The sequence below is a fragment of the Marmota monax genome, unplaced genomic scaffold (genome assembly GCF_021218885.2).
Source record: "Marmota monax isolate L192 unplaced genomic scaffold, Marmota_monax_Labrador192_F-V1.1 WCK01_AAM20220418_F8-fsc00006, whole genome shotgun sequence".
NCBI classification, from domain to species: Eukaryota; Metazoa; Chordata; class Mammalia; order Rodentia; family Sciuridae; genus Marmota; species Marmota monax.
The window spans coordinates 20,413,844-20,438,478 of NW_026693712.1; the positions used below are offsets into that span (position 1 = coordinate 20,413,844).

General features: G+C 42.4%; 1 protein-coding gene across 2 annotated transcripts; it reads left to right on the forward strand.

Annotated features, from left to right (window-relative positions):
• Positions 1 to 506: 506 nt before the first annotated feature.
• Positions 507 to 21,148, forward strand: Gfra3 (GDNF family receptor alpha 3). 2 transcript variants are annotated; one of them, XM_046460266.2, is made up of 8 exons: positions 507 to 692; positions 7,533 to 7,820; positions 14,922 to 15,014; positions 16,460 to 16,772; positions 19,359 to 19,462; positions 19,627 to 19,761; positions 20,132 to 20,220; positions 20,425 to 21,148. In XM_046460266.2, exons 1-8 carry the CDS (start codon positions 617 to 619, stop codon positions 20,509 to 20,511), a joined length of 1,185 nt encoding a protein of 394 aa, XP_046316222.1. In that variant the 5' UTR covers positions 507 to 616; the 3' UTR covers positions 20,512 to 21,148. The 2 variants fall into 2 exon arrangements, with proteins under 2 accessions (XP_046316222.1, XP_046316223.1); XM_046460267.2 differs by lacking the exon at positions 20,132 to 20,220.
• Positions 21,149 to 24,635: the final 3,487 nt, after the last annotated feature.

The window sequence follows — 24,635 nt, forward strand, 5'->3', positions numbered from 1 at the left end:
GTTTAGTCAGGTAAAGCTCTTGGGAAATCGTCCCAGTTATGCTCCCAGCAAAGTCGTTTACCTTTCTGGGGCCCATCTTTTAATGAACACCATAGAATCTTACTCTGGAAGATACTTGAGATAACAGATGTGCACATTCTCAGAGAAAAAAATACTAGAAACTCAGGTACCCTTGTTTGTTCAAATTTTGTTACAAGATTTCCTCTCTGGCGATTGCTGATGTTCCTGAGGTGAAGAGGCGGGGTTGGGAAAGTGAGAAAGGGTGCTTTTATGGGGGAAGAAATATTAACCTGGGAGAAGAGTCTCCAGCGGCAGCTTCCACAGTCTTGCTAAGCGAAGTTGTTAGTAGGTGGGCAGATTCAGGTGGAGCACCCTCTTGGGCACCCAAACCTCTCCCGCCTCTGTCTTCTCGGTCCAGTAGAAGAGGCGGAGGGGTGTGGACTCGCGCTTCGGAGTTGGAGGGCGGCGCCCGCGAGGAGGGGCGGGAGGCGGCGGTGGGAGGCGCCGACGGAGGGAGTCCCGCTTTCTGAACTCAAGCTCTAGGAACCAGGAGACAGCGGTGCCCGGCGCAGGCAGAGCGCCCTCGGAGGCGGACACCTGGCACCCACACCCCGCCATGGTGCGCTCCCCCAGCCGGCGGCTGTCGCCGGTGGTCTTGCTGCTGCTGATGATGTTGCTGCCCCTTGGAGCTGGTGAGTGTAGTCTGTGGGTAGGTGCAGCTGGAACCCGCCGGTGCTGCAGGGAGGGGCAGGTGGAGGTGAGCTTGTAGGCGGGACACAGTGGGTGCAGCTGCCTCCAGGTCCCGTGTCTGTGTCAGTTCTGGAGTCTGGGAAACTGGAGGAGGAAGACCAGAGGGCCCTGAATACCATGCCTAATACTGTGGCTGAACTCATATAGATTGAGTGCCAGCATTGAGCTGGATAAACAAGCATCTCCTTGCTCCTTGTTCTCCCCCTTCTCTCTTTTGTGACTCATCTACACAATTATAAAATAACCTGCAGCCAGTCTACTATAAGACAGCATCTCTAGGAAGCAAGAAGAATCTGATCATGGGCTGGACTGCCATTTCCTCTAAGCGGCCTTCAACTTCTCTTCACGCCCTTTGAGGTTGTAAGCTGGCCAGAACTTGCTAACATCATCATTTGGTTGTGTGTTGAGAATTTGAAAACTACCCAACTCCACCATACCATATACTTAATTATTATTATTACTGTTTTTTTTTCAAACCAGAGATTGAACCTAGAGGATTTACCCACTAAGTCACACCCCAAGCACCGCCCCCTTTTTAATTTTTAAAAAATTTGAGACAAGGTTTGGCAAGTTGCTTAGAGCCTTGCTAAGTTCCTGAGACTGGTTTCAAACTTGAAGTCCTCCTGTCTCAGCCTCCAGAGTCTCTGGGATTATAGGCTTGGTCCATCAAGCCAGGTTAAATGTTTACTTTTTCAATTGGTGCAGAAGACGCCTTGTTGAGCCAGATGATCTTTTCCTACAAGCCACAGCCTGGCTTTAGCACCACGCCATTCCCCTGAAGAAGAGCAGTCTAGGCTCCAGCCTGCCTAGAAAAATGCCCCATGGCCTTGGGGAATGGGATTAGGTACATGGACTGTCATTCTGGGGCTCCTACCAGAACCTGAGTGAAGAGAATCCCAAGGCAGAGGCCACACACATTTCCCATCACCTTTCACATTGTGGGACTATAGAAATACAATCTTGGCTGTGAGACAGTTAAGGAAGGAAGGAGGGAAAAGACTGGTTTGTCAAGACTGGTTCAATCAGCAAATCTGGGGAGCAAGACATCACCAATTTGAATTAACTGTCTAGGAAATTTCACTAACTCTAATGTATGGCTTTGTGTCAGGATCAGGGATAAACACTAAACACCTTCCTCATTAACTAATTCAGGGAAGCAGTATAGCTGGCAGATCCATATTTTATAGTATTTAATAGCAGTGATTTCTGATTAAGTGGCTTTGTTGAAAATCCTTAACACAATCATCCAGGAGCTGCTATGTAGGGTCAAGTGCTGCCCAGACCAATTGCTGGTTTTAACAATTAGGTAAAAAATACCACTGCTTGGGCCCCAGTAGAGCCAAGCATAAAGGAGACAACTAACACCCAGGAAAGTAGCATCATGTACTGAAAATCATTCTAAAATAGGTTGGAGCTAGGACTTCTTGATTCTAACCTCAATCTGGTCTTAGCTTGCTATATCTCTTAATGCATCGTACTTTTCTTGTTTATTCATCCATAAAATGGGTGCCCAAGCTATGGGCCTCTCTTCTTTTCTATGGAGAAAAACAAATGAGGATCTTATGCATAGACTTATCTTCTTCATTTGCTACTACTCATTCTCTGATGAACCAAGAAAAACTCAGGAGGTCAAGCTGCTGACTAAGTGAGAAATAGACATAGCAGTGGTAGCATAAAGGAGGAGGTAGTGAAGGTGTGATAGAGAATGTAGGGACTGTGACAAATTGAATAGCACATGACTTGCTGAAAGGAGGCAGTCATCACACAACTCCATTTGTTATATTGTGGGCATGTAGGCCCACAGTGTTTTATATTTGAAGAGAAATTGGGAGTCCATAGTTTTATGTGAAATCTTCTGGTTTTTAAATGTTGACCACTAGTCACGACTTTAAGAAGACCAAAACCCTGTCTCAAATTTAAAAATAGCTGGGGGAGGGGGTTGGGGCTATAGCTCAGTGGCAGAGCATTTGCCTTGCATGTGTGAGGGACTAGGTTCGATCCTTAGCACCACATAAAAATAAACAAAATAAGGCATTCTGTCTATCCACAACTACAAAAAAATTTAAAAAAATATTTGGGGGGCTGAGTGCGGTGGTACATGCCTGTAATTTCAGCAGCTCAGGAGGCTAAGGCAGAGAGATTGCAGGTTCAAAGCCAGTCTCAGCAATTTCCCCTGGGGTCAATCCCCAGTACCCCCCAAAAAAGAATAAAGTTAGAGAGGTTTTTTTTTTGAAAATGGTTGTGATTCAATATTTAAGTTCAGATAAATATTCACTTATTCCAGTAACAACAATGACTTGAACCTGCTATTTCTTTCAGTGACCTTTTACTGAGTACATACCTGGAGTAGCATCTTTTTTCTTTTAAATATATATATTTTAGTTGTAGTTGGACACAATACCTCTATTTTGTTTATTTTTATGTGGTGCTAAGGATTGAACCCAGGGCCCCACACGTGCGAGGTGAGCGCTCTAATGCTGAGCCACAACCCCAGCCCTAGAGTAGCATCTTAAAGTTTTAGAATTTCTCAACCTATTTAAATCCATGTCCCCTTTTTGGTTAAGGTTTTAAAATCTCATACTTAAATTTCAACTTCCAGCCCTTTTAATTTTACTTTATGGTACCGGGATTGAACCTGGGGTACTTGAACACTGAGCCACATTCCAGCCCTTTTCTTTTGAGACAGGGTCTCACTAAGTTTCTTAGGGCCTTACTAAGTTGCTGAGGCTGACTTTGGACTTGCAATTCTTCTGCCTCAGCCTCCTAAGCCACTGGGATTAGAGGCATGAACCACAGTACATGGCCCTTTTATTTTTTTGTTTTGAGATGGGCTCAACACTAAGTTGCCAAGATTGACCTTGAGCTTGCAAGCCTTCCAAATCTCTGGGATCTCTGTTCTACCATGGCTGGCTAATATTTTTTTTTTAAGAGAGAGAGAGAGAAATTTTTAATATTTATTTTACAGTTTTCGGTGGACACAACATCTTTATTTTTTATTTTATGTGGTGGTGCTGAGGCTCGAACCCAGCACCCCACGCATGCCAGGCGAGCGTGTTACCGCTTGAGCCACATCCCCAGCCCTGGCTAATATTTTTTTGAAATTTGAAACTTTTTTTTATCTTGCACACATAAAATTACCAAATATGCTTTTTATATTCTCCCTCCCTCCCTTCTTGCTTCTCTCTCTTTTTTTTTTTTTTTTCTTTTTCTTTCCCCTCCCTCCCACTTGAAGTGATCCTCCTGTTCTCCTTCCTGTGTGGCTAGGACTATAGGCACATACCACTGCATTAGGCTTAAATATGCTTTTTAAAACTATGTAGTCCCTTTAGAAATTCTGATATATCCCTAAAAGAAAGCTATCATTTCTTTTTCATCCCTTCCATTAAAGGATAGAATCCAGTATCTCTCTCACTTTTATTTTCTGGGAAACAAACCCAGGGCTTCATGCATGCTAGGCAAGCACTCTACCACTGAGCCACATCCCCAGCTCAGTTCCCCATTTTACTGTTAAAGAAACTAAAGTCCAGAAAGTGAATTGTCCCAGGCCAGGCTGAGACTAGAATGAGGCAAGTGAAAGAAATGTCAAGAAACTGAAAAACAAAAAACAAAAAATAGAAACTGATTAGTCAGGCGATGGTGGTACATATCTGTAATCCTGGTGGCTCAGGAGGCTGAGACAGGAGGATCATAGGTTTGAAGCCAGCCTCAAGAATTTAGCAAGACTATGCAACCTAGTGAGAACCTGTCTTAAAATAAAAAGGGATTAAGTCTTATAAAGGTCTTATAAATCAGAGTATATAGCCAGGCATGGTGGCCCATGCCTGTAATCCCAGCAACTCAGGAGGCTGAGGCAAGAGGATCACAAGTTCAAGACCATCCTAAGCAATTTAAGGAGACCCTGTCTCAAAATAAAAAAAGAACTGTGGATGTAGCTCAGTGCTAAAGTGCAGTGCCCCTGGGTCCAATCCCTAGTCATCCCCCCCCAAAAAAAAAACTAGAATTATGCTTATATAATGGCATTCTATGCAACAATGAAATTATACTATTTACTACTATCCTTGCCTATACAGGTGAATTTTACAAACAAAAGAATCCAATGCCTAGCACAATGGCACATACCTATAATCCCAGCTACTTAGAAGGCTAAGGCAGAAGGATCACAAGTTTGAGGCCAAACTGGCTAACTTAGACCCTGTCTTAAAGTAAAATTAAAAATATTTGGGGATATAGCTCAGAGATAGAACACTCCTGAGTTCAATCCCAGTGATGAAGAAAAGAAAGCATATTACTAAACAAAATGTACAAATGGATAATAAGAACATAAAAATATGCTCAATATCCTTAGTTATTAGGGAAATGCAAATTAAAAACACAGTGAGATAACACTTCATACCCACAAGGATGGCCATAATTTTAAAAAGTGGAAAATAATGAGAGTTGTCAAGTAAGTATAGAAGCTAGGCTCTTCATATATTGCTAGTGGGAATGTAAAATGTTTATGACTACTGGCAGATCCAGTCTGGCAGATCCCCAGAAAGTTAAACAGAAAATTACTGTATGACCCAGCAGCTCTACTCCTAGGTAGATATCCAAACAAATTGAAAACAGGTGTTCAAACAAATGCTTGTATATGAATGATACCAGTTACATATAACCAAAGAAGCAGTCACAATAAACAAAGGATGGAAACAAATGCCCATCAATTAATGAATGGACAAAAAAAATGTGGCATACCCATGCAATGAAATAGTCATCCATAAAAATGAATGAAGCATTGACACAAACTATGGATGGACCTCAGAAACAATATGCTAAACTGGGCACAGTGGTGCGCGCCTGTTATACCCTAGTGGCTTGGGAGACTGAGACAGGAAGATCATGAGTTCAAAGCCAGCCTCAGCAATTTAGTTAGGCCCCAAACAACTCAGTGAGACCCTGTCTCTAAATAAAATACAAAATAGGGCTAAGGATGTGAATCAGTTGTCCAGTGAATGCCTCTAAATTCAATCCCTGGAACGCCCCCCCCAAAAAAAAAAAAAAAAAACACACTAATATGCTAGGTGAGAAAAGCCAGATATTAAAGATCAAATGTGTTAGCCAGGCACTGATGTGCACACCTATAACCCCAGCATTTGGAAGGCTGAGGAGGAAGGATCATAATTTTGAGACCAACTTTTAGCAATTTAGTAAGACTGTCTCAAAATTTAGTAAGACTCTGTCTCAAAAGGGCTGGGGATACAGCTCAGTGGTAAAGCACCCTGGGTTCAATACCCAGTACCAAAAATAAAGATCAAGCCAGACACAGTGGCTCACACCTGTAATTGGAGGATGAGGCAGGAGGATCATGAGTTCAAAGCCAGCCTCAGCAAAAGCAAGGTGCTAAATAACTCAGTAAGACTCTCTCTAGATAAAATACAGAAAAGGACTGGGGTTGTGGCTCAGTGGTTGAGTGCCCCTAGGTTCAATCCCTGATACCACCCCCCCACACAAAAAAATAAAAGATAAAAGATCCAGCAAAATTGAGTAATACTCTTTCAATAAAATATATAGGATAGGGCTGGAGTTGTGGCTCAGTGGTAGAACACTTGCCTAGCATGTGTGAGGCCCTGGGATCAATCCTCAGCACCATATATAAATAAATAAATTAAATAAAAGATCCATTTACAGCTAAAAAATATTTTTAAAAAAAGAAAAAAGAGGGCTGGGGATGTGGCTCAAGCGGTAGCGCGCTCGCCTGGCATGCGTGCGGCCCGGGTTCGATCCTCAGCACCACATACAAAGATGTTGTGTCCGCCGAAAACTAAAAAATAAATATTAAAATTCTCTCTCTCTCTCTCTCTCTCTCTCTTTAAAAAAAACTTGGTATTAAAAAAAAAAAAAAAAAAGAAAAAAGAAATATATAGGATAGGTAAATCCATAGAGACAGAAAGGAGACTACTGGTTCTCAGAGGCTGATGGAGAGAAGAGTGAAATAACGAGTGCTTGTTTAATGGGTATGTTGTTTCCTTTTGGGATGAATGAAAATGTATTGGAATTAGAAGTGATAGTTCAACAACATTGTGAATATTCTAAATGCCACTTAGTTGTGTACTTTAAGAAACTTAATTTTGTGTGAATTTTACCTCAATAAAAAGCTTTCCAATTAAAAATTTTTATTTAAAAAGATATTAAGGGGCTGGGGTTGTGGCTCAGAGGTAGAGTGCGTGCCTAGCATGTGTGAGGCACTGGGTTCGATCCTTAGCACCACATAAAGTAAAATAAAGACATTGTGTCCACCTATAACTAAAAAAAAATAAATATAAAAAATAAAGATATTAAGATTGTGTGAAGGAATGAGTTTGGAAGATGAAATCAGTGAGACCAGTAAGGAGGTCTGGCTAAAGAGACAGACATGAAAAAAAGTAAAAAAGAAATATCACCATACTTTTCCAAGACTCAAGAGTATGGAGAGCTTTTATGCATGAATCAGTAGATGAATGATGGGCAGGCGATAGCAAAACTGAACAGAACAGGCAGGGGCAAACCAAACCTAAATAAAAAAGTAGACAGATTCCACATATGTTGTGGAGTTAATGGGACTTTTTTTTTTTAATTGAATTTAGGATGTAAAGGAGGTTCTGTGGGACTTCTTTCTCTCCACATCATTCCTAAAGGCAATTTGTGCTACCCTAAGATTTTCTCAAGGTTTCATCAGGAATCTCCCCAATCCTACCTCACAATTGGCTTAATACTTCTAGACAGCTACTCTGATCATATGTGACCCTCATCTGATCTCTCCACAGGAGACTCCCTTCCCACAGAGAGCCGGTTCAAGAACAGTTGTATCCAGGCCAGGAGGAAGTGCCAGGCTGATCCCACTTGCAAGGCTGCCTACCACCACCTGGGTTCTTGCACCTCTAGTCTAAGCACCCCATTGCCCTTAGAGGGGTCTTCTTTCCCTGCAGACTGCCTAGAGGCAGCAGAGAAACTCAGGAACAGCTCTCTGATGGGCTGTACATGCCACCGACGCATGAAGAATCAAGCTACCTGCCTGGACATCTATTGGACCATTCATCCTGCCCGCAGCATTGGTGAGACCTCCATCCTAAAGTGGACTAAGCTGAGGAGGATGGCTCTTGGAATTTCTTTTCTTCTTCTTCTTCTTCTTTTTTTTTTTTAAATATTGATGTGGGGTTGGGGTTGTGGCTCAGCAGTAGAGTGCTCACCCAGAACGTGCAAGGCCCTGGGTTCGATCCTCAACATCATAAATAAATAAAGATAAATAAATGGCTACAACTAAAAAATAAAAAAATTATATTTGATGCATATACCTAAACCTGAGCATTGCTTTTTTTTTTTTTTTTAATGTGGTGCTAGGGATTGAACCTAGGACCTTGTGCATGCAAGGCAAACATTCTACCAGCTGAGCTATATCCCCAGCCATCTGTTTTGTTTACTACTGGGTATTGAGCCCAGAGGCACTCTACTACTGAGCGATATCCCCAGCCCTTTTTACTTTGAAACAGTCTTACTAAATTGCCCAGGCTGAGGCAGGACCTGCCTCAGCTTCCTGGGATTACAAGTGTGCCCCACTTTGGGAGTTGTTTTTCAGTTCTGCAGGATATGGGCCACATGGTAGATTCTGATGGGGATGACAATGAACCTCTGCATTTGGCACCAGTAAGAGATGGAGGGAAAAATTGGCAGTGTCCCTTTGGGCCCTCAAAACACTGCCCTCACTTTTTCCTCTTTTTTTACCTGTGGTTTCCTCTTGACAGAGTTCTAAACCAGGCACAGGCTCAACCTGGGGAGTTCCTAGAGCAGAAAGATACAGAGAGGAGTAGAGAAAAGCAGTTTTAACTCCAAATATCATGTAATCCACAAGTTCAGAGACTGAGTGGTATCATCTCAGGCCAGCCTTTAGCAGAAATGATATGATTAACAGAACTGGAGATGGATGATAAAAGTCACAAAAAAAGCCAAAGAGAAGCGCTACCTTTGACCCCTTCTATAGGCCTTTTTCCTTATTAATCAGCTTTTATTGGACTATCTTGCAAAACAAAGATTTAGTTCTTGCTCATGTTCTGAGCTGACTGTTTTCATGTGTCTTTGTTATTCTGGGATCCAGGCTAAAGGCACAGCCTTTTGTGGGATGTTCCCTTCTCATGGTGAAGGAAATGAGCATTGGTAAACCATACAATGCTTTTAAAAGCCTCTGTTTAAGCCAGGCATGGTGGCACACACCTATGATACCAGCTACTTAGGAGGCTAAGGCATGAGGATCACAAGTTTGAGCCTTGCAACTTAGTGATCACCTGTCTCAAATATAAAAAGGGCTGGGATTGTAGCCCAGTGGTAGAGCACTCTGTGTTCAATCCCTAGTACCAAAACAACAACATCAGAACCCTGCTCAAATGTTACAAATTCCAAAGAGACAATAATCTGACCAAGCCTCACATCACTAGATTAGGGAAGTATACTCCTCCCATAGGGAGAAATAAAAAAACAGCATGGCAAAACTGGACCTAGTGGCACATACCTATAATCCCAGCAACTCAGGAGACCAAGGCAGGAAGATTGCAAGTTTGAACCAGTCTTAGCAACTTAGTGAGACCCTGTCTCAAAAAGGCCTGGAGATATATAGCTCAATGGTAAAGCATTCCTGGGGTTCAATTCCCAGTAGCAAAAAAATTAAAAAGTAATAAATAAATCACATGACAATAAGTGAAGACATTTAATCTTATAGGGAGGGCAAAGAATAATTGGAAACAATAATACAATTTACCACAGTTTACAGCTTGATAAAAATATTAATTTCCCCTCCTTCCACAAGTAATATATACCCACCTAATTTTCCAAGGAAGATGTCCTAAAAATTCTATCAGAACATGACATCAAGCTCTAAGTCTAGGATCTTAGGATCTCATGATAGTTTCTATATTGTTTTTTGTTTGTTTGGTTGTAGTTTGAGATAGGGTCTCCCTAAGTTGCTGAGACTGGCCTCAAACTTATGATCCTCCTGCCTCAGCCTCTAGATTTGTTGGGATTACAGGCATGTGCCACCATGCCTAACCCTAGTTTATATTTTTTTTTAATATTTATTTTTTAGTTGGAGGTGGACACAATATCTTTATTTCATTTTTATGTGGTGCTGAGGATTGAACCCAGTGCCTCACGCATGCTAGGCGAGCACTCTACCACTGAGCCACAACTCCAGACCCCCTAGTTTATCTTTATGAACTAAAAAGGTCATTTGCCTCCCATACATACTCAGTGTACAATAATAGAACAGGCTCAGGATAACTACAACAAACACTTTCAGAATGGGAAGGAATGAGAGGCACACAGCAGACATTGATTCGAAGAATTCTAAAATTTTGCTAGGCAGATTTTGCAAGGGTCCTCTTCTCTGGGGATCAAACCCAGGGTCTCACACATGCCAGGCAAGTAATCATCCACTGACCACATTTCCAACCCAGGCTTATTCTATAAGAAGACCCCCCCCCCCACTCACCCTTTTTTTTTTTTTTTTTCCCCTGTGGGAGTAGCTGCCCTATCCATTGTTCTTCAAGGTTCTTGGCTCAACCCTCTGGGAGATCCTGGCTTTTCCATTATTCTCTTTACCACATTTGAAAAGGGCATTGGAGACTACAACCTCTGGGACTGGAGAAGCATTCTTATCTATTTCCTGTCTGAGGAATGTTGGGGCATTTTAAGCCTCAAATAGTCACAGTCTCTTTTAATCCAGGCTGTTAGCTGTTAGAAGTACAAGTCTCTCAAAAAGTAATTGCTTTTTATATCTTTGATTCCTTCATCTCATGTGCCAGTAGCCTTTCCTACAAGACATGCACCTCTTTCTAAACCTAATTAGAAGTTCCCTGTCCCTATCAGACCTCTATGGGAGAGTCACTACTTTAGTTTTCTTTCCCTGAGTACATTTGTCCAACTGGCAGATCTATTTGGTACCATCTTAATCAATTGAGAAATCTTTATAAACTCCAGGATAGCCACATACTTAATTTGGTCTTTCCCCCAAGCCTGATTGTTATCAACTTTATCACTCAAAGCATTTTCAATTTTATCTTTTACCATTTGAATATGAGATATAGTTGCTGCATCTCTTAATCCTTCAAGTCTTGGAATTTCTGGATTCTTTTGTCCATATCCTCCCTACTTGCAAACCAGCCAATTCTTTTATTTTTTATTTTGTCAAGACACTTTTTCACTACATCCAGGCTGGTCTTGAACTCCTGGACTCAAGGAATCCTCCTGCCTCAGCCTCTCTAGTAGCTGGGTCTGCAGACAGGCACCACCATGCCTATCTGCTAAACTGGCCAATTCTTTTCTGAGCTTCTGTTTTTCTCTTAATACCTTGCCAAATGCAGCCAGTAGCAATCAAGACACACTAGTAACCTTCTGCTTTTCGGCTTCTTCCCCTTAAAACACAAGTTCGTTCAGCATAAACTCATCTTCCTTCCAAATTATTGGGGGAAATAATTTATCAAATGCTTTGTTACTGCATAATGAAGACTACCTTTTTTCCAGCCCCCAGAAAGCTTCTTCTCTATCCACTGCCCAGTCCCAAAGAATTGCTACATATTTGGATTTTTGTTCCTAAAGCAATCTACCTCTAGGTAAAAATTGCATTTTTTCTTCCCCTTACCCCAATTGTTTTTGTTTTGCTTTGTTTTGTTTTTGTGGTACTGGGAATCAAACTCAGGGCCTCAAGAGTACTAAGCAGCATTCGACCACTGAACAACACTTCCCAACGCCCTAATTGCATTGCTTTTGTGTGTTGGGGGTACTGGGGATTGAACCCCAGGGGCACTTTACCGCTGAGCTACACCCCAGCTCTTATTTTTTATTTTGAGTGGTTTCTCACTCAGTCTTTCTGAGTTAGTGAGGCTAAACTCAAATTTGCAATCCTCTTCCCTCAGTCTCTTTTTTTGTTGGGATTACAGGTGTGTGTGTCACTATACCCAGCCTCCAGTTGCTTTTTTGTTTTTGGTACTAGGGATTGAACCCAGGGACACTTTACCACTAACCTACATCTCCAATCTTTTTTACTTTTTATTTTTGACTGAGTTTCGCTAAATTGCTGAGATTGGCCCAGAACTTGCAATCCTCCTGCCTTAGCCTCCCAAATTGCTGGGATTATAGGTGTATGCTGCCATACCCTTCTCCCTGATTGCATTTCTTTTTTTTTAATATTTATTATTTTTTATTTGTAGTTGGACACATTATCTTTATTTCATTCTTATGTGGTGCTGAGGATCAAACCCAGGTCCTCACACATGCTTGGCGAGCGCTCTACCGCTGAGCCCCAGCCCCAGCCCCTCCTTGATTGCATTTCTAATAAGAATTTGCTAGGTTAAACTTTAGTTACAACCAGCCCACCCCATCCCCATCTCTTTTTTAACAATAAACATTTATTTCTTGCTCATTTTATATATGTGCTGCAGACTTCCAAGCATTGGATTTTTCTCTGTTCTATCTATTGTCTTCATTCAAAGTAAGAGAGGAAAAAGTAATAACGATATAATGGTTCTTTTTTTTTTTTTGGTATTGGGGACTGAACCACTGAGCCACATCCCCCACCTTTTCAGTTTTTATTTTGGACAGGGCTTCACTAAGTTGCTTAAGCCTTTATGAAATTGCTGAGACTGGCCTCGAATTTGCAATCCTGCCTCAATTTCTTAAGCTGATGGGATTATAGGCATGTGCTACCATACCTGGCAATGTGATGGTTATTAAAGTTTCTGCTCAGCCTGGGCACAGTGGTGCATGCCTACTTGGGAGGAAGAGGCAGGAGGATTCCAAGATCAAAGTAGCAACTTAGATCAGCTTAGTGAGACCCTATCTCAAAATAAATTAGAAAAAGGACTGGAGATGTGGCTCAGTGGGTAAGGGTTCCTGGGTTTAACCCCAGTAGCAAAAAAAAAAAAAAAAAAAAGCTCTGCTTAGATGTGATTTACATCACTTCAATTTATAGTCCACCAGCCAGAGCAAATCACGGGACCAAGCCTGATTGACATTGAAGTACGCTCCACAAGGGCTGTGAAAAGTCACATGGCAACAGATAGGGAGGTATAATCCTCCCATAGTGTGGGGGACAAATAATTGAACGATAAAACAATTTTACCACACCACTTGTTCTCTGTTTCCTACTCCTAATTTCTTCTCTTTTTTGACTTCCCCAGAGACTTCTTCCAGGATTCTCTTGTTTCTCTGTTTTCTTTCCTCTTTGGAGCTCTCAGGTCTTCTGATATATCTAGCCCATCCTCTCTTGTTTGCCTGATAACATCCATATACCTGCCCACCTGAAGATGCATTTACAAAGGCTTCTTGGATGACATTCCTGCAAGCTTATCTTTCTCATCTCTCTTTCAACAAGATTTATTAACCAATATTTATTGAGCCCCTCCCAAGCATAGGGGCAATACACTGATTTGATAAGACTTAGTAAGTCCCCTTAAGGAGTCTGCAGTCCCTTGTGGGTATCTGAGAAAGATGCATATTCTTTGAGATCATTTTCTCTCTTTTTTTTTTTTTCTCAGTTTTTCTTGGTTAGTGCCTGGCCTCACTTCTGTTTCTCCAGAATGCTATACATCTCCATAGCCAAGCATTCAGGCCTGTAGCAGAGTACCCCATTGTCCCTTCTATAATAGCAAGAGAAAACAAGGCAGAGTTCCCTTGCCTGATTCCAAACACACAATATGTCTGAGAGCTAGGATCCAGAAACTCTGAAATTGTTGTTGTTGGAGTATCCAGTTGGGATCCAGGTCCTTGGTATCCCAAACAGAGAATTGAGGAAGACATACAGAAGCATCTGGGCATGCTGGCACAAGCCTATAATCCCATTGGCTCTGGAGGCTGAGGCAGGATGATAGCAAGTTCAAAGCCAGCCTCAGCAATTTAGCAAGGCCCTAAGCAATTCAGTGAGACCCTGCCTCTAAATAAAATACAAAAACGTGCTGGGGATGTGGCTCAGTGGTTGAGTGACTCTGGGTCTCTGGTACCAAAAAAAGAAAAAGAAAAAGAAAGACAGACACAGAAATAGCAGGAAAATAACAGATTTATTATAGGTGAAGATAGCACTCCGTAAGGTAGAGAAGAGTGGGCTGACCGAGAGAAAGGCTCAGGTCCCAATGTCTGGAAATCAGCTGCTGGGCTGTGAGTCATTCTCTTTCCTATACAGACCAAATTGAAGACCTTACCCTGTTTGCTCCTATTGGTTACCTTATGATACCTGATTAGAATATTCTCTAATCACCCCCCACAGCATTGGTTACTTTAGAAACCTAATTAGAATACTGCCTACTTTACCACCATTGGTCCTTTTAAAATATTGAACCTGGGCAGGAGTTGTCATGGTGATAAGTCCTCAGTGTCAGGAGTTTTCATAGTAATGGGACTTATTGTAAACAGAAACATGACTTATCTCCCTGTCTTGTCCAGTGGCATCTTTTTTTTTTTTTTTTTTAAATATTTTTTTAGTTGTAGATGGGCACAACACCTTTATTTTGTTTATTTAGTTTGTGTGGTGCTGGGGATCAAACCCAGTGCTTCATGCATGCTAGACAAGCTCTCTACCACTGAGCCACAACCCCAGCCCCCAGTGGCATCTTTCTTATACCCTGTCTCCACCATCTTGATGTCCCTGAACTCCTACTTACCAGAATCAGATAGTTCAGAGTTCATATCTCGGCAAGTAACAATTAAACCTCTCTCCTCCTCAATTTCTTTTTGCCTACCCAAAGGCTTCTATTCTTATCAGTTTATTTGTTGGGCCAAATCCATATCTTTTTTTTTTTTTTTGGTACCGGGAATTGAACTCAGGAGCACTCGACCACTGAGCCATACCCCAGCCTTATTTTGTATTTTATTTAGAGACAGGGACTCATGGAATTGCTTTAGTGCCTCACCATTGCTGAGGCTGGCTTTGAACTCGCCATTCTCCTGTCCCAGCCTCCCAAGCCGCTGAGATTACAGGTGTGCCCCACCATGTCCAGCACAACCCAAATCTTTATGGCTCTGCATTTTTCTTACCTTTGAATACCTTGCAGCTAGTTATAGGTTATGCCTTTTCCTTTGCTGCATAGAGCTTGAGGTCTGACCCAGCAGCCTGAGCCCCTTCTGCTCCCACCCCTCCCAGGTCCTTAGCATTCTGGTGCTCCCTATCTTGTTTTTAGGTGATTATGAACTGGATGTCTCCCCCTATGAAGACCCAGTGACTAGAAAACCCTGGAAAATGAATCTCAGCAAGCTGGACATACTCAAACCAGGTGTGGAAGGCAAGCCTAGGATGGGAAACTGGGAAGTGGGAGGCTGAGCTGGGCCGAGGGAAGGGTGGCTGGGGGAAGCACAAACTTAGGGGCTTACAGAGTAAGTTTCTAGCCTGCCAGGTGACTGAATAAACACTGTGTCAGCGTAGAAGTCTGAGTTGTGTTGCATGGTCTGCTTTCACGGGAGTCATCAAAAAAAATAACAATTATTAGGCAGGCATTCAGAGAAAACCCATTAGTTCCCCTGGTCCCTACAAAGAGGATGGTGGGAGTGGCAGTAGTTACAGAAAGAAAAGTACAGAAATGGAATATTTAGACACAGCAAGGAAAGTAGCCTTTTTGTCCATAAAGACTAGAAAATTGTTTTCAACCATTCTAATGGGATGGGCGAGGTGTTGGGCAGAGAAAATAATGAGGTTTTTGACTCCCCACAGGGGTGACTTAGGGTGGAGAGCCATCAGCCTGGCAAGGACTACAATGCATGTTTTTTCAGGAGTGTAAGGTCGAAAGTTAATTGAAAAAGAACACACATATATGCACTATTTTTTGAGGAGAAGAAAGCTTTGTTGTATGGTCAATTCTGTAAAAATTAGAATTTTGAAGCGAGCTTTGTTGTATAGCTAGTTTTATGTATTAGAATTTCAAGGGAAAACTAGAGATTTATACATGGCAAACTCTTAGTTACAAGGAATCAGTGAATGACCTGTTTAAGTTATTTAGTTGTTCTGGGGCTGAAATATTCTTTTTATAGAAAAATCATCAGGCAGCTAGTGATGGAGCTTAGCAGTAAGGTACATGCTTAGCATGCATGAAGCCCTAGGTTCCCTGGATTTGATTCCTAGCAACCTACACTGAGTCCTGAAAAAAAGAAAGGAAGAAGGAGGAAATATCGCCATACTTTTCCAAGACTTGGAAAAGAACTTTTATGCATGAATCATTAGATGAATGAAGGGTAGGTAATAGTAAAACTGAATAAAAAGGTACAAACCAAACCTAAATAGAATTTAGTTGCATTTGTTTCCAGCAGTTCAAAAACTGCTATGGAATGTTGCAAGACCTCTATAGGTTATGATTTTCACCGTCGGATCATACTGCACAGCATTGAAGGAAGTATTTTGGTTATTTGAACTTTGTGGATGCTTGGTTCTAGATAAGTGGTTATTAGATATATAGAGATGATGATGATGATGATGATGGATGATGTTTACCTAGTCAAGATAAGGAACAGAGTAGAAAAGGCTTCACAGTACCAGATAGAGTTTGTGGGGAGAGAGAAAACCTTGAATAGCAGTAGCTTTATTCAGGATTTATTCAAGTCCTCCCTTTCCTCCTACCCCCATTTCTTCCTTGTTAAATTGGGTTTGCTGGGGTTCCTTAGGGATACTGAACTACAGGTGATGCAGAAAGGATGTGGTCTAGTGATTTAGTGCCCTTCTTCCCTACAGACTCCGATCTCTGCCTCAAGTTTGCTATGCTGTGTACTCTTAATGAGAAGTGTGACCGGCTACGCAAGGGTTACGGGGAGGCCTGCTCAGGACACCACTGCCAGCGCCAAGTCTGCCTTGGACAGCTGCGCTCCTTCTTTGAGAGGGCCTCTGAGCCTCATGCGCAGGGCCTGCTGCTGTGCCCCTGCTTGCCCACTGACCGCGGCTGTGGGGAGCGTAGGCGCAACACTATTGCTCCCAGCTGCGCACTGCCAACTGAGGCCCCCAACTGTCTGGATTTGCAGAGCCTCTGTTTCACGGATCCGCTGTGCAGGTAGGTGCAGGGTCTGGGCTGCAGGATGGGCGTGGGTGTGACATGTTCCACTCCTTCTGGCCACCTTCCTGCACCCGTTGGATCTAACTGCCCTCAGGAAACAGTGGACCCACAAGGCGCTTCGCCTTGGATATTTTGTGAAACTCATATTAAAAGGATTATAGCTTTTGACCTGGTGCGATGGTCACACCTGTAGTCCCAGCTCTCAGAGGCTGAGGAAGGAAGACTCCTTGCGTCTGAGTTCCAGACCAACCTGGGAAACATAACAAAACCTCCTTTGTGTAATAACTTCAGAAAACATAAACTTGTATAAAAAATACCACTTACGGGCACAGTGACACAGGCCTATATAAAAAATACCACTCAAAATTCCCTCACCTAAAGATAATCTACCATAATTTGGTAAGCATTTGCTTCCAGTTATTTTTCTGGAAAAATGAAATGAAGACCCAGTGACTGGAAAATGAATCTCAGCAAGCTGGACATGCTCAAACCAGATGTGAAGGGCAAGCCATCACTTTTAGTTCTCTACAAAAACTGGAATAATAATACAGACCTCTAATCATGGTTATATTACTTATGTAGAGTACTTAGCCTACTGGGGCAGAGTTAAGTCCTCAATAAATGGTAATGCTAATTTTGTCATTTATTGTCCTTTAAGAACTCCATGTATTTATGTAGGGAGGTTTGCATTTCATTGCTGGGGTTTGAACCCAGAGCCTCACAAATGCTAGGCACTGAAAATCTGAAATTACAATCTGGTTTTCCTGTGTCTTCTCAGTACAAAACAACAAATTGAACTTATCATCTGTTCAAATAACATTTTTTGACAATAAATGTCATACCAACCATGGTATACAACTTAGATCTATTGCTTACTTTTTTGTGACAGGTGATGCAGTAAGGAAAGTAGCTTTACCTCTTTGATTACTACTTTCCTTATCTGCAAAGTCAGGGCTCTCTATAATCAGAATATTAGCATTTACTAAGTACTTCCTATGAGCCAGATATTGATTTAAGTATTTAACATGTATTAACTCATATAAGCCTCATAAGAACTCTGTAAGATAGATGCTCTTGTTTTAATCATCCTCAGTTTACAAATGAACAAACCATAGCAAAGAATGGTTAAATAACCACTAATAGGTACACAGGGAACACAGCTAGTAGGTTAGGTCTGACTTAGAGTCTATGCTTTTTTTTTTTTTTTAATATTTATTTTTTAGTTATTGGCAGACACAACATCTTTGTTTGTATGTGGTGCTGAGGATCGAACCTGGGCCGCACGCATGCCAGTCGAGCGCGCTACCGCTTGAGCCACATCCCCAGCCCGAGTCTATGCTTTTAACTATTCTGCTGTACTGCCTATTACTACACTAGTAGCTAATACTATTATATAACAGGTACTAGGTTAGATGGCTAAGATATTATCTCTATCTTCAAGGAGTTCATAGTAGAGTGGAGGTGACAGAGAAGTAAACCATTGACCCAAACAGAAATGTATTGAAAACTGCAGAAAAACATACAGAAAGAAAAACACCCACAATTACATCACCCAAACAGAACTAGCCTTATGTATTGTGGGATGAATGTTAATAATAATATCTGGCTGGGTACTGTGGTGCACACCTGTAGTCCCAGCTACTTGGGAAATTGAGACAGAAGGATCAAAAGTTCCAGACCAACCTGTGCAACATATCAAGACCCTGTCTCAATATAAAATTTAAAAATTTTAGTATACTTCAGTGCCTAAAATGTGCGAGTCCCTGGGTTCTATCCCCAGAACCACAAATGATAGTAATAATAATAACATCTAATATTTATTTATTTATTTAGCAGTACTAGGGATTGAACCCAGGGCTGCTCTGCCACTGAGCTATATCCTTAGCTCTTTTTATTTTTTATTTAGAGGCAGGGTATTGCTAAATTGCCAAGGTTGTCCTTGAATTTGTAATCCTCCTGCCTCAGCCTCCTGAGACACTGGGATTATGGGCACATGCCACCACACCCAGCTCATATCTAACATTTATTAAACAATATGTGCCAGGCACTATGCTGGATGTGATACATGCATTCTCTTATTTCATCAATGAAAATCTGCCAGGTTGTGCTTTTATCCTATTTTATAGTCTAGGAAACTGGGGTGAAAGAAGCTGTCTAAGATCTCATAATTAGAGATTATGAAGCCTAAATTCAGAGTGATGTGCTGAAGGCCCTGGGTTAAAAGTGACAGGGGCAGGCTCCACTGAGGAGAAGTTGGGGTGGACCAAGCACTGAAAGCAGAGGAGGAACTGGGGTGACAATGAGCTTGCCAGGCTAAAGAGCAGCAAGGATAAAGGCTGCAGGTCAGATCTTCATTGGGGACTCTTGAAATTTCCCTTCTTGAGCCAGGCATGGTAGCTTATGTCTCTAATCCCAGCTACTTTGGAAGCTGAGGCTGGAGGATCACAAGTCTTCAAAATTGTGATTTTTAGACCCTGTCTCAAAATTAAGATAAATAAATAAAAAGGACTAGGGGTATAGCCCAGTGGTAGAGTACCCCCTTCAGAACTGCCAAAAAAAAAAATTTTTTTTCCTTTCTTCCAGATCACGCCTGGTAGATTTCCAGACCCACTGCCATCCTATGGACATCCTGGGGACTTGTGCAACAGAACAGTCCAGATGTCTGCGAGCATACTTGGGGCTGATTGGTGAGGCTGGGGCATATGTAGAGAACCCACAGGATGGGCTCACCCTAAAGGAGAGAATACTCTGAAGACCCAGATGGTGTGGTCCTGAGATGGGTGGGAGAGGGTTGGAGCTAAAGGAGGGTTAGCCTGGGCCCTGACAACTGCTTCCCTTTTTCATCCCACAGGAACTGCCATGACCCCCAACTTCATCAGCAACATCAACACTAGTGTTGCCCTAAGCTGCACCTGCCGAGGCAGTGGCAACCTGCAGGAGGAGTGTGAAGGGCTGGAGAGGTCCTTCTCCCACAACCCCTGCCTCAGTGAGTGTACTCTTGCTCCCAGCCCCTGGGTTGGATTAGCTAAAGCCTAGGTGATAGGAGGGGGTCAACTCTGGCCCAGATTGGTTTCATCCATCTCCTCAGAGCAGCCCAATTCTATTTTAACTTCCATATCCCCAGCCCCAGCCTTTCTTCCTTCTGCCCCTCTCTGAGTAACCCCCAACACTGCCTGTTCAACCTGTCTGGGCTCCTGAGACATCTCCAGCTTGAGGAACAAGCAAGCAGAAGGAGATATTCCTACCCATGTGTTCCCCTAGATCCCAGGGTCCCATGGCATTCCCTTTCCTGCCTTGGGAGTCTAGGAATCTGCTTCCACCATGTCTTTCCAATCTTCCTTCTTTCCTCTGCTCAGTGGAGGCCATTACAGCTAAGATGCGTTATCATAGCCAGCTTTTCTCCCAGGACTGGGAAGACGCCACCTTTTCTGTGATGGAGCATGAGGTAGGGCCTCTTCTGCTGTACCCCTTAAACGTTTACTGACCAGCTGGGGAAAACTCAAACTAGGCAAACAAAGGGATGGGTGCACTTATTCTATAGACCTCTAATGGACACCTCAGGGGCAGGGGGCAGTCTTAACTGAGGCTGAGGTAGTGAAGAGAGGTAAAGATAGCTCCCTAAAAGAACTCTATTCCATTTCTTTCACAGAAAAACTCTGCTCTGAGGCCACAGCCCTGGATGCCCTTTCTTTTTTCCTGTACATTTACCTTGATTCTACTTTGGAGCCTCTGGTAGCTGAATTTTACCCAGAGGCCTTCTTCCTCACTACCACACCCAGCCTGATTGCAACCTATGAAGGGTGAAAAAAGAACAGCATCCAGAGGAGGTGCAGTGCACAACATGGCAGCCCCAACCCTACCTGGAACTTGCAGTTGGCTCCAGATGAGGCCATAGTAGATGCTACTGGCTATGACCTCCAGATCCTAACTAGCTAACCTCATTCCTCCACCACTTTTATCCTCATTTCTGACTCAGGCTGCCCTCCTTAGGATTTAATGGCTATCATTTAGCCATGTCTTCTGGTGGTGACCAGCTCCACTAGGCTCTCTCCTTCCTTTCTCCCATCCACACATAATCATCCAGAGTCTAACAAATCAGTCATTCCTTATTGCATTCTTCAGGTAGGCAGGGCTGAAAGTTCTGTGGCAGCCTAGAAAGACATTTTTCTTGTGAAGAAGGTTGGAGCAATACTCCTGACCCCTTGTTCCTTCCTTTGAATGGAGGATGGAAACCTTCTGCCTGCCCTGCTCTGCCCTGGGATCCTGGAGAACATTTGGAAATCAGGAGCTGAAGCCTTTGGTCCTTGCTTTATTCCTACTGCTGTTCTAAAGCCCCCTGACCTCTTGGATCATGATTAAACATTTTGACCCAAGACTTATGCTCTTTTCCCATTTTATCAAATTTTGAATTTTTCCATAATTTGGGATGTTATAGATACAAGGATACAGGCCAGATGGTGAAGAGACACAACTGCTATATGATTTCAGGCAAGGCTCTCAGCCCCTGTGTTCTTTTTAAATATTTTTTTAATTTATTTTTTAAGTTTTGGCGGACACAACATCTTTGTTTGTATGTGGTGCTGAGGATCAAACCCAGGCCGCATGCATGCCAGGCGAGCGCGCTACCGCTTGAGCCACATCCCCAGCCCCTCAGCCCCTGTGTTATTGACATGAATTGGAATGAAAAATAGCTTAGAGGGGGCTATAGACCTGTATACATCCCAATTTTAGCCATTTCTGGGATTCTATATGTGATTGCCACAGCACCTGAGATGGGGGCCCTTAGTCACCACAGCATTTACTAAGCACCTGCTCCAGATTATATTGGGGGCCAGAGAAAAGCAGAGACTGGCCCGTGATTTCAGGAAATTTGTAATCCTATTGGAGTAAGGAAACACCCACCCATGCAGTTAGAAGAATTTATTTGTAGTACTATGGGACTGGGTGCAGTGACACATGTTTGTAATCCCAGCTACTTGGGAGGCTGAGCATGAAGGATCATGAGTTCAATGTAGCAAGACCCTATCTCAAAAGACTTTTTACCAGGGGCATTTAAACACTGAGTCACATTCCCATCCCTTTTTAAATTTTGTTTTTATTTTGAGACAGGGTCTCACTAAGTCTCAGCTTTCAAAATATTTTTTTTTAAAAAAAGGAAAGAAGCTGAGCATGGTGGCACATGCTTGTAATTCCAGTGACTCAGGAGGCTAAGACAGTAAGATTTCAGGGCTGGGGTTGTGGCTCAGTGGTACAGTGCTCCCCTAGAATGTGCGAGGCCCTGGGTTTGATCCTCAGCACCACATAAATGTAAAATAAAGATATTGTGTCCAGGGGCTGGGGATGTGGCTCAAGTGGTAGCGCGCTCGCCTGGCATGCGTGCGGCCCGGGTTCGATCCTCAGCACCACATACAAACAGAGATGTTGTGTCCGCCGAGAACTAAAAAAATAAATATTAAAAAATTCTCTCTCTAAAAAAAAAAAAAAATTGTGTCCACCTAAAACCGAAAAATAATTTAAAAAAAAAAAGAGTATGATTTCAAGTTTGAGGTCAACCTCAACAACTTAGACCATCAGCATCTCAGCAAGACACTGTCTCAAAACAAAAAATAAAAAGGGCTGAGGATGGAATGTGGCTCAGTGGGTTCAATCCCCAGCATCAAAAAACAAACTTATGGCTTATGATTCTGGTCCAAGGTTGAGGGGCCACATCTTGTGATGGCCTTCTCACTAGCAGAGTCCCAAGGTAGCACAGAGTATCACAAGGCAAGAGAGACACGGAGCACACATGTATGTCTGTGTCTCTCTCTTGTGCACACTCTCTCTCTCTCATAAAGTTACCAGTATTCAATCATGGGGGCTCCACCTTGATGACTTTATCTAATCCTAATCACCTCCCAAAAGTTCTACCCTTTTAATATCTCACAATGGGATTACACTTCAATATGATTTTTTTCCAGGACAAACCATGTTACTCTGCATTTTTCTCGAGCCAAGTTTTAAGGCAGTGAGGGAGGTAACTGGGAATGGGATATGTATAAGAGTTGCCAGAGTGATGGGTGGAATGGGCAAGCCTCTCCCTGTGCATTCTTGTATCCCCATAGCCTGCCCAGCCCCAGGAAATGCTCAGCCAAGTTACCTCCCTACAAACTCCAGTGGGGCACTGGGTCCACTTTTCTTCCTCCTTCCTCCCCTCCCAGGAAGATCTCTGAGAGTCAAGGCTTTTCTATTTGCTTGGTTCCATTAGCTTGGGGCTGGGGGTGTGAACAATACAGACATTCCTTGCTAAGTGCTTGAATTAGACTAATAGGTCATCTATGCTTTTCTCTGAAGAAGGTCCAGATTGCTGGTAAACAACCAGACCAGCCCAGGGCCCAGAGCCAAGACGGGGTGGGGGCACAGTAGCTAGACTGAAGCTTTTAATGGTATCAGGACTGGCTGAGATGGTTAATGCCATTAGACTAGCTTCTGGGTAGCAAGGTGGGAAGGGCTACTAGCAGCAATGGTAAATGGAGAGTTCTGAGTTATGGTCTAGGAGCCAACTGTTTCTTAAATAACTATCTCCAAATCCACTCATTCAATCATTCATTCAACAAATCTTTCCACAACTACTTACCTGCCCCAGGCCTTGAGTATTTTTAGAAAACACAAGATCTGTCTCTGCCCATTCATTAGCTATCATTTAAATGAAGGAGCAACCAGAGACTCTGGTAATTAGACCTTAAATTCAAGTAGTAGCACTCGTCAGTTATCCTGGTTGATTTTTTAACACCTAGCTATTTGACATCAGGAAACATGTTTCACCTCTCTAGGAATCTGTTTTCTCATCTACAATGGAGTCATAGGGAATTGTGGTTTTTGTTTTGCTTTGTTTCCTTGTGCAGGGGATTGAACTCAGGGGAGCTCTACCACTGAGCTACATCCCCAGCCCTTTTTAAAATTTTTTTAAAAATATTTACTTTTCAGTTATAAGTGCACACACTATCTTCATTTTATTTTTATGTGGTGCTGAGGATCGAACCCAGTACCTTACACATGCTAGGTAGGTGCTCTACCTCTGAGCCACAACCTTTTTAAAATTTTTTAAACTTTTTAAAATTTTATTTTAAGAGAGGGTCTTACTAAGTTGCCCAGACTCTCCTCAAACTTGTGATACTCCTGCTTCAGCTTCCCGGGTTGTTGGGATCACAGGCATGTGCCACAGTGCCCAACTTGCTTTGTTTTTAATCAGTTCAGTATCTGCAATTTAATTCAGCCAAATACTAACAGGCAACATCAAATCTTTTTTTTTTTTTTTTATCAATTTTAATAGTTTGGGTTGGCAATTTTTTTGGCTTCCTATTTATAGAAATTTATAGAAAGTTTATAAGCCATAGACATTTATACTTACTTTGATTACCATGTATATTTAATTTAGATAATAATAAAAAATATTTAAAGCCAACTTAGTCAACTTATTTTTTTTTTTTTTTTTTTTTTTTTAATTTGTTTGGTTTTCTTTTTTTGTGGGTCCTGGGAAATTGAACCCAGGAGTTGTCTACCACTGAGCTACATCCTCAACCTTTTTTACTTTTTGAGATGTTCTCACTAAGTTGCCCAGGCTAGGCTTGAAATTGCTGTCTTCCTGCCTCAGCCTACCAAATAGTTGTGATTACAAGCATGTGCCCACTGTTTCTGGCTCCAACTCTTGTTTTAAGGGCTAGAAATTATTATAACATCATGTCTGACACAGGATGAACACTCAATAAATGGCAGCTATCATTATTATTACTTCTGGGAAGGGATCTGCAGCTACCATATGGTTTACTGTTTGGGCTGGAACACAGTTCCAGATGTAAGGAATTATGGACTGAGTTCTGGGGG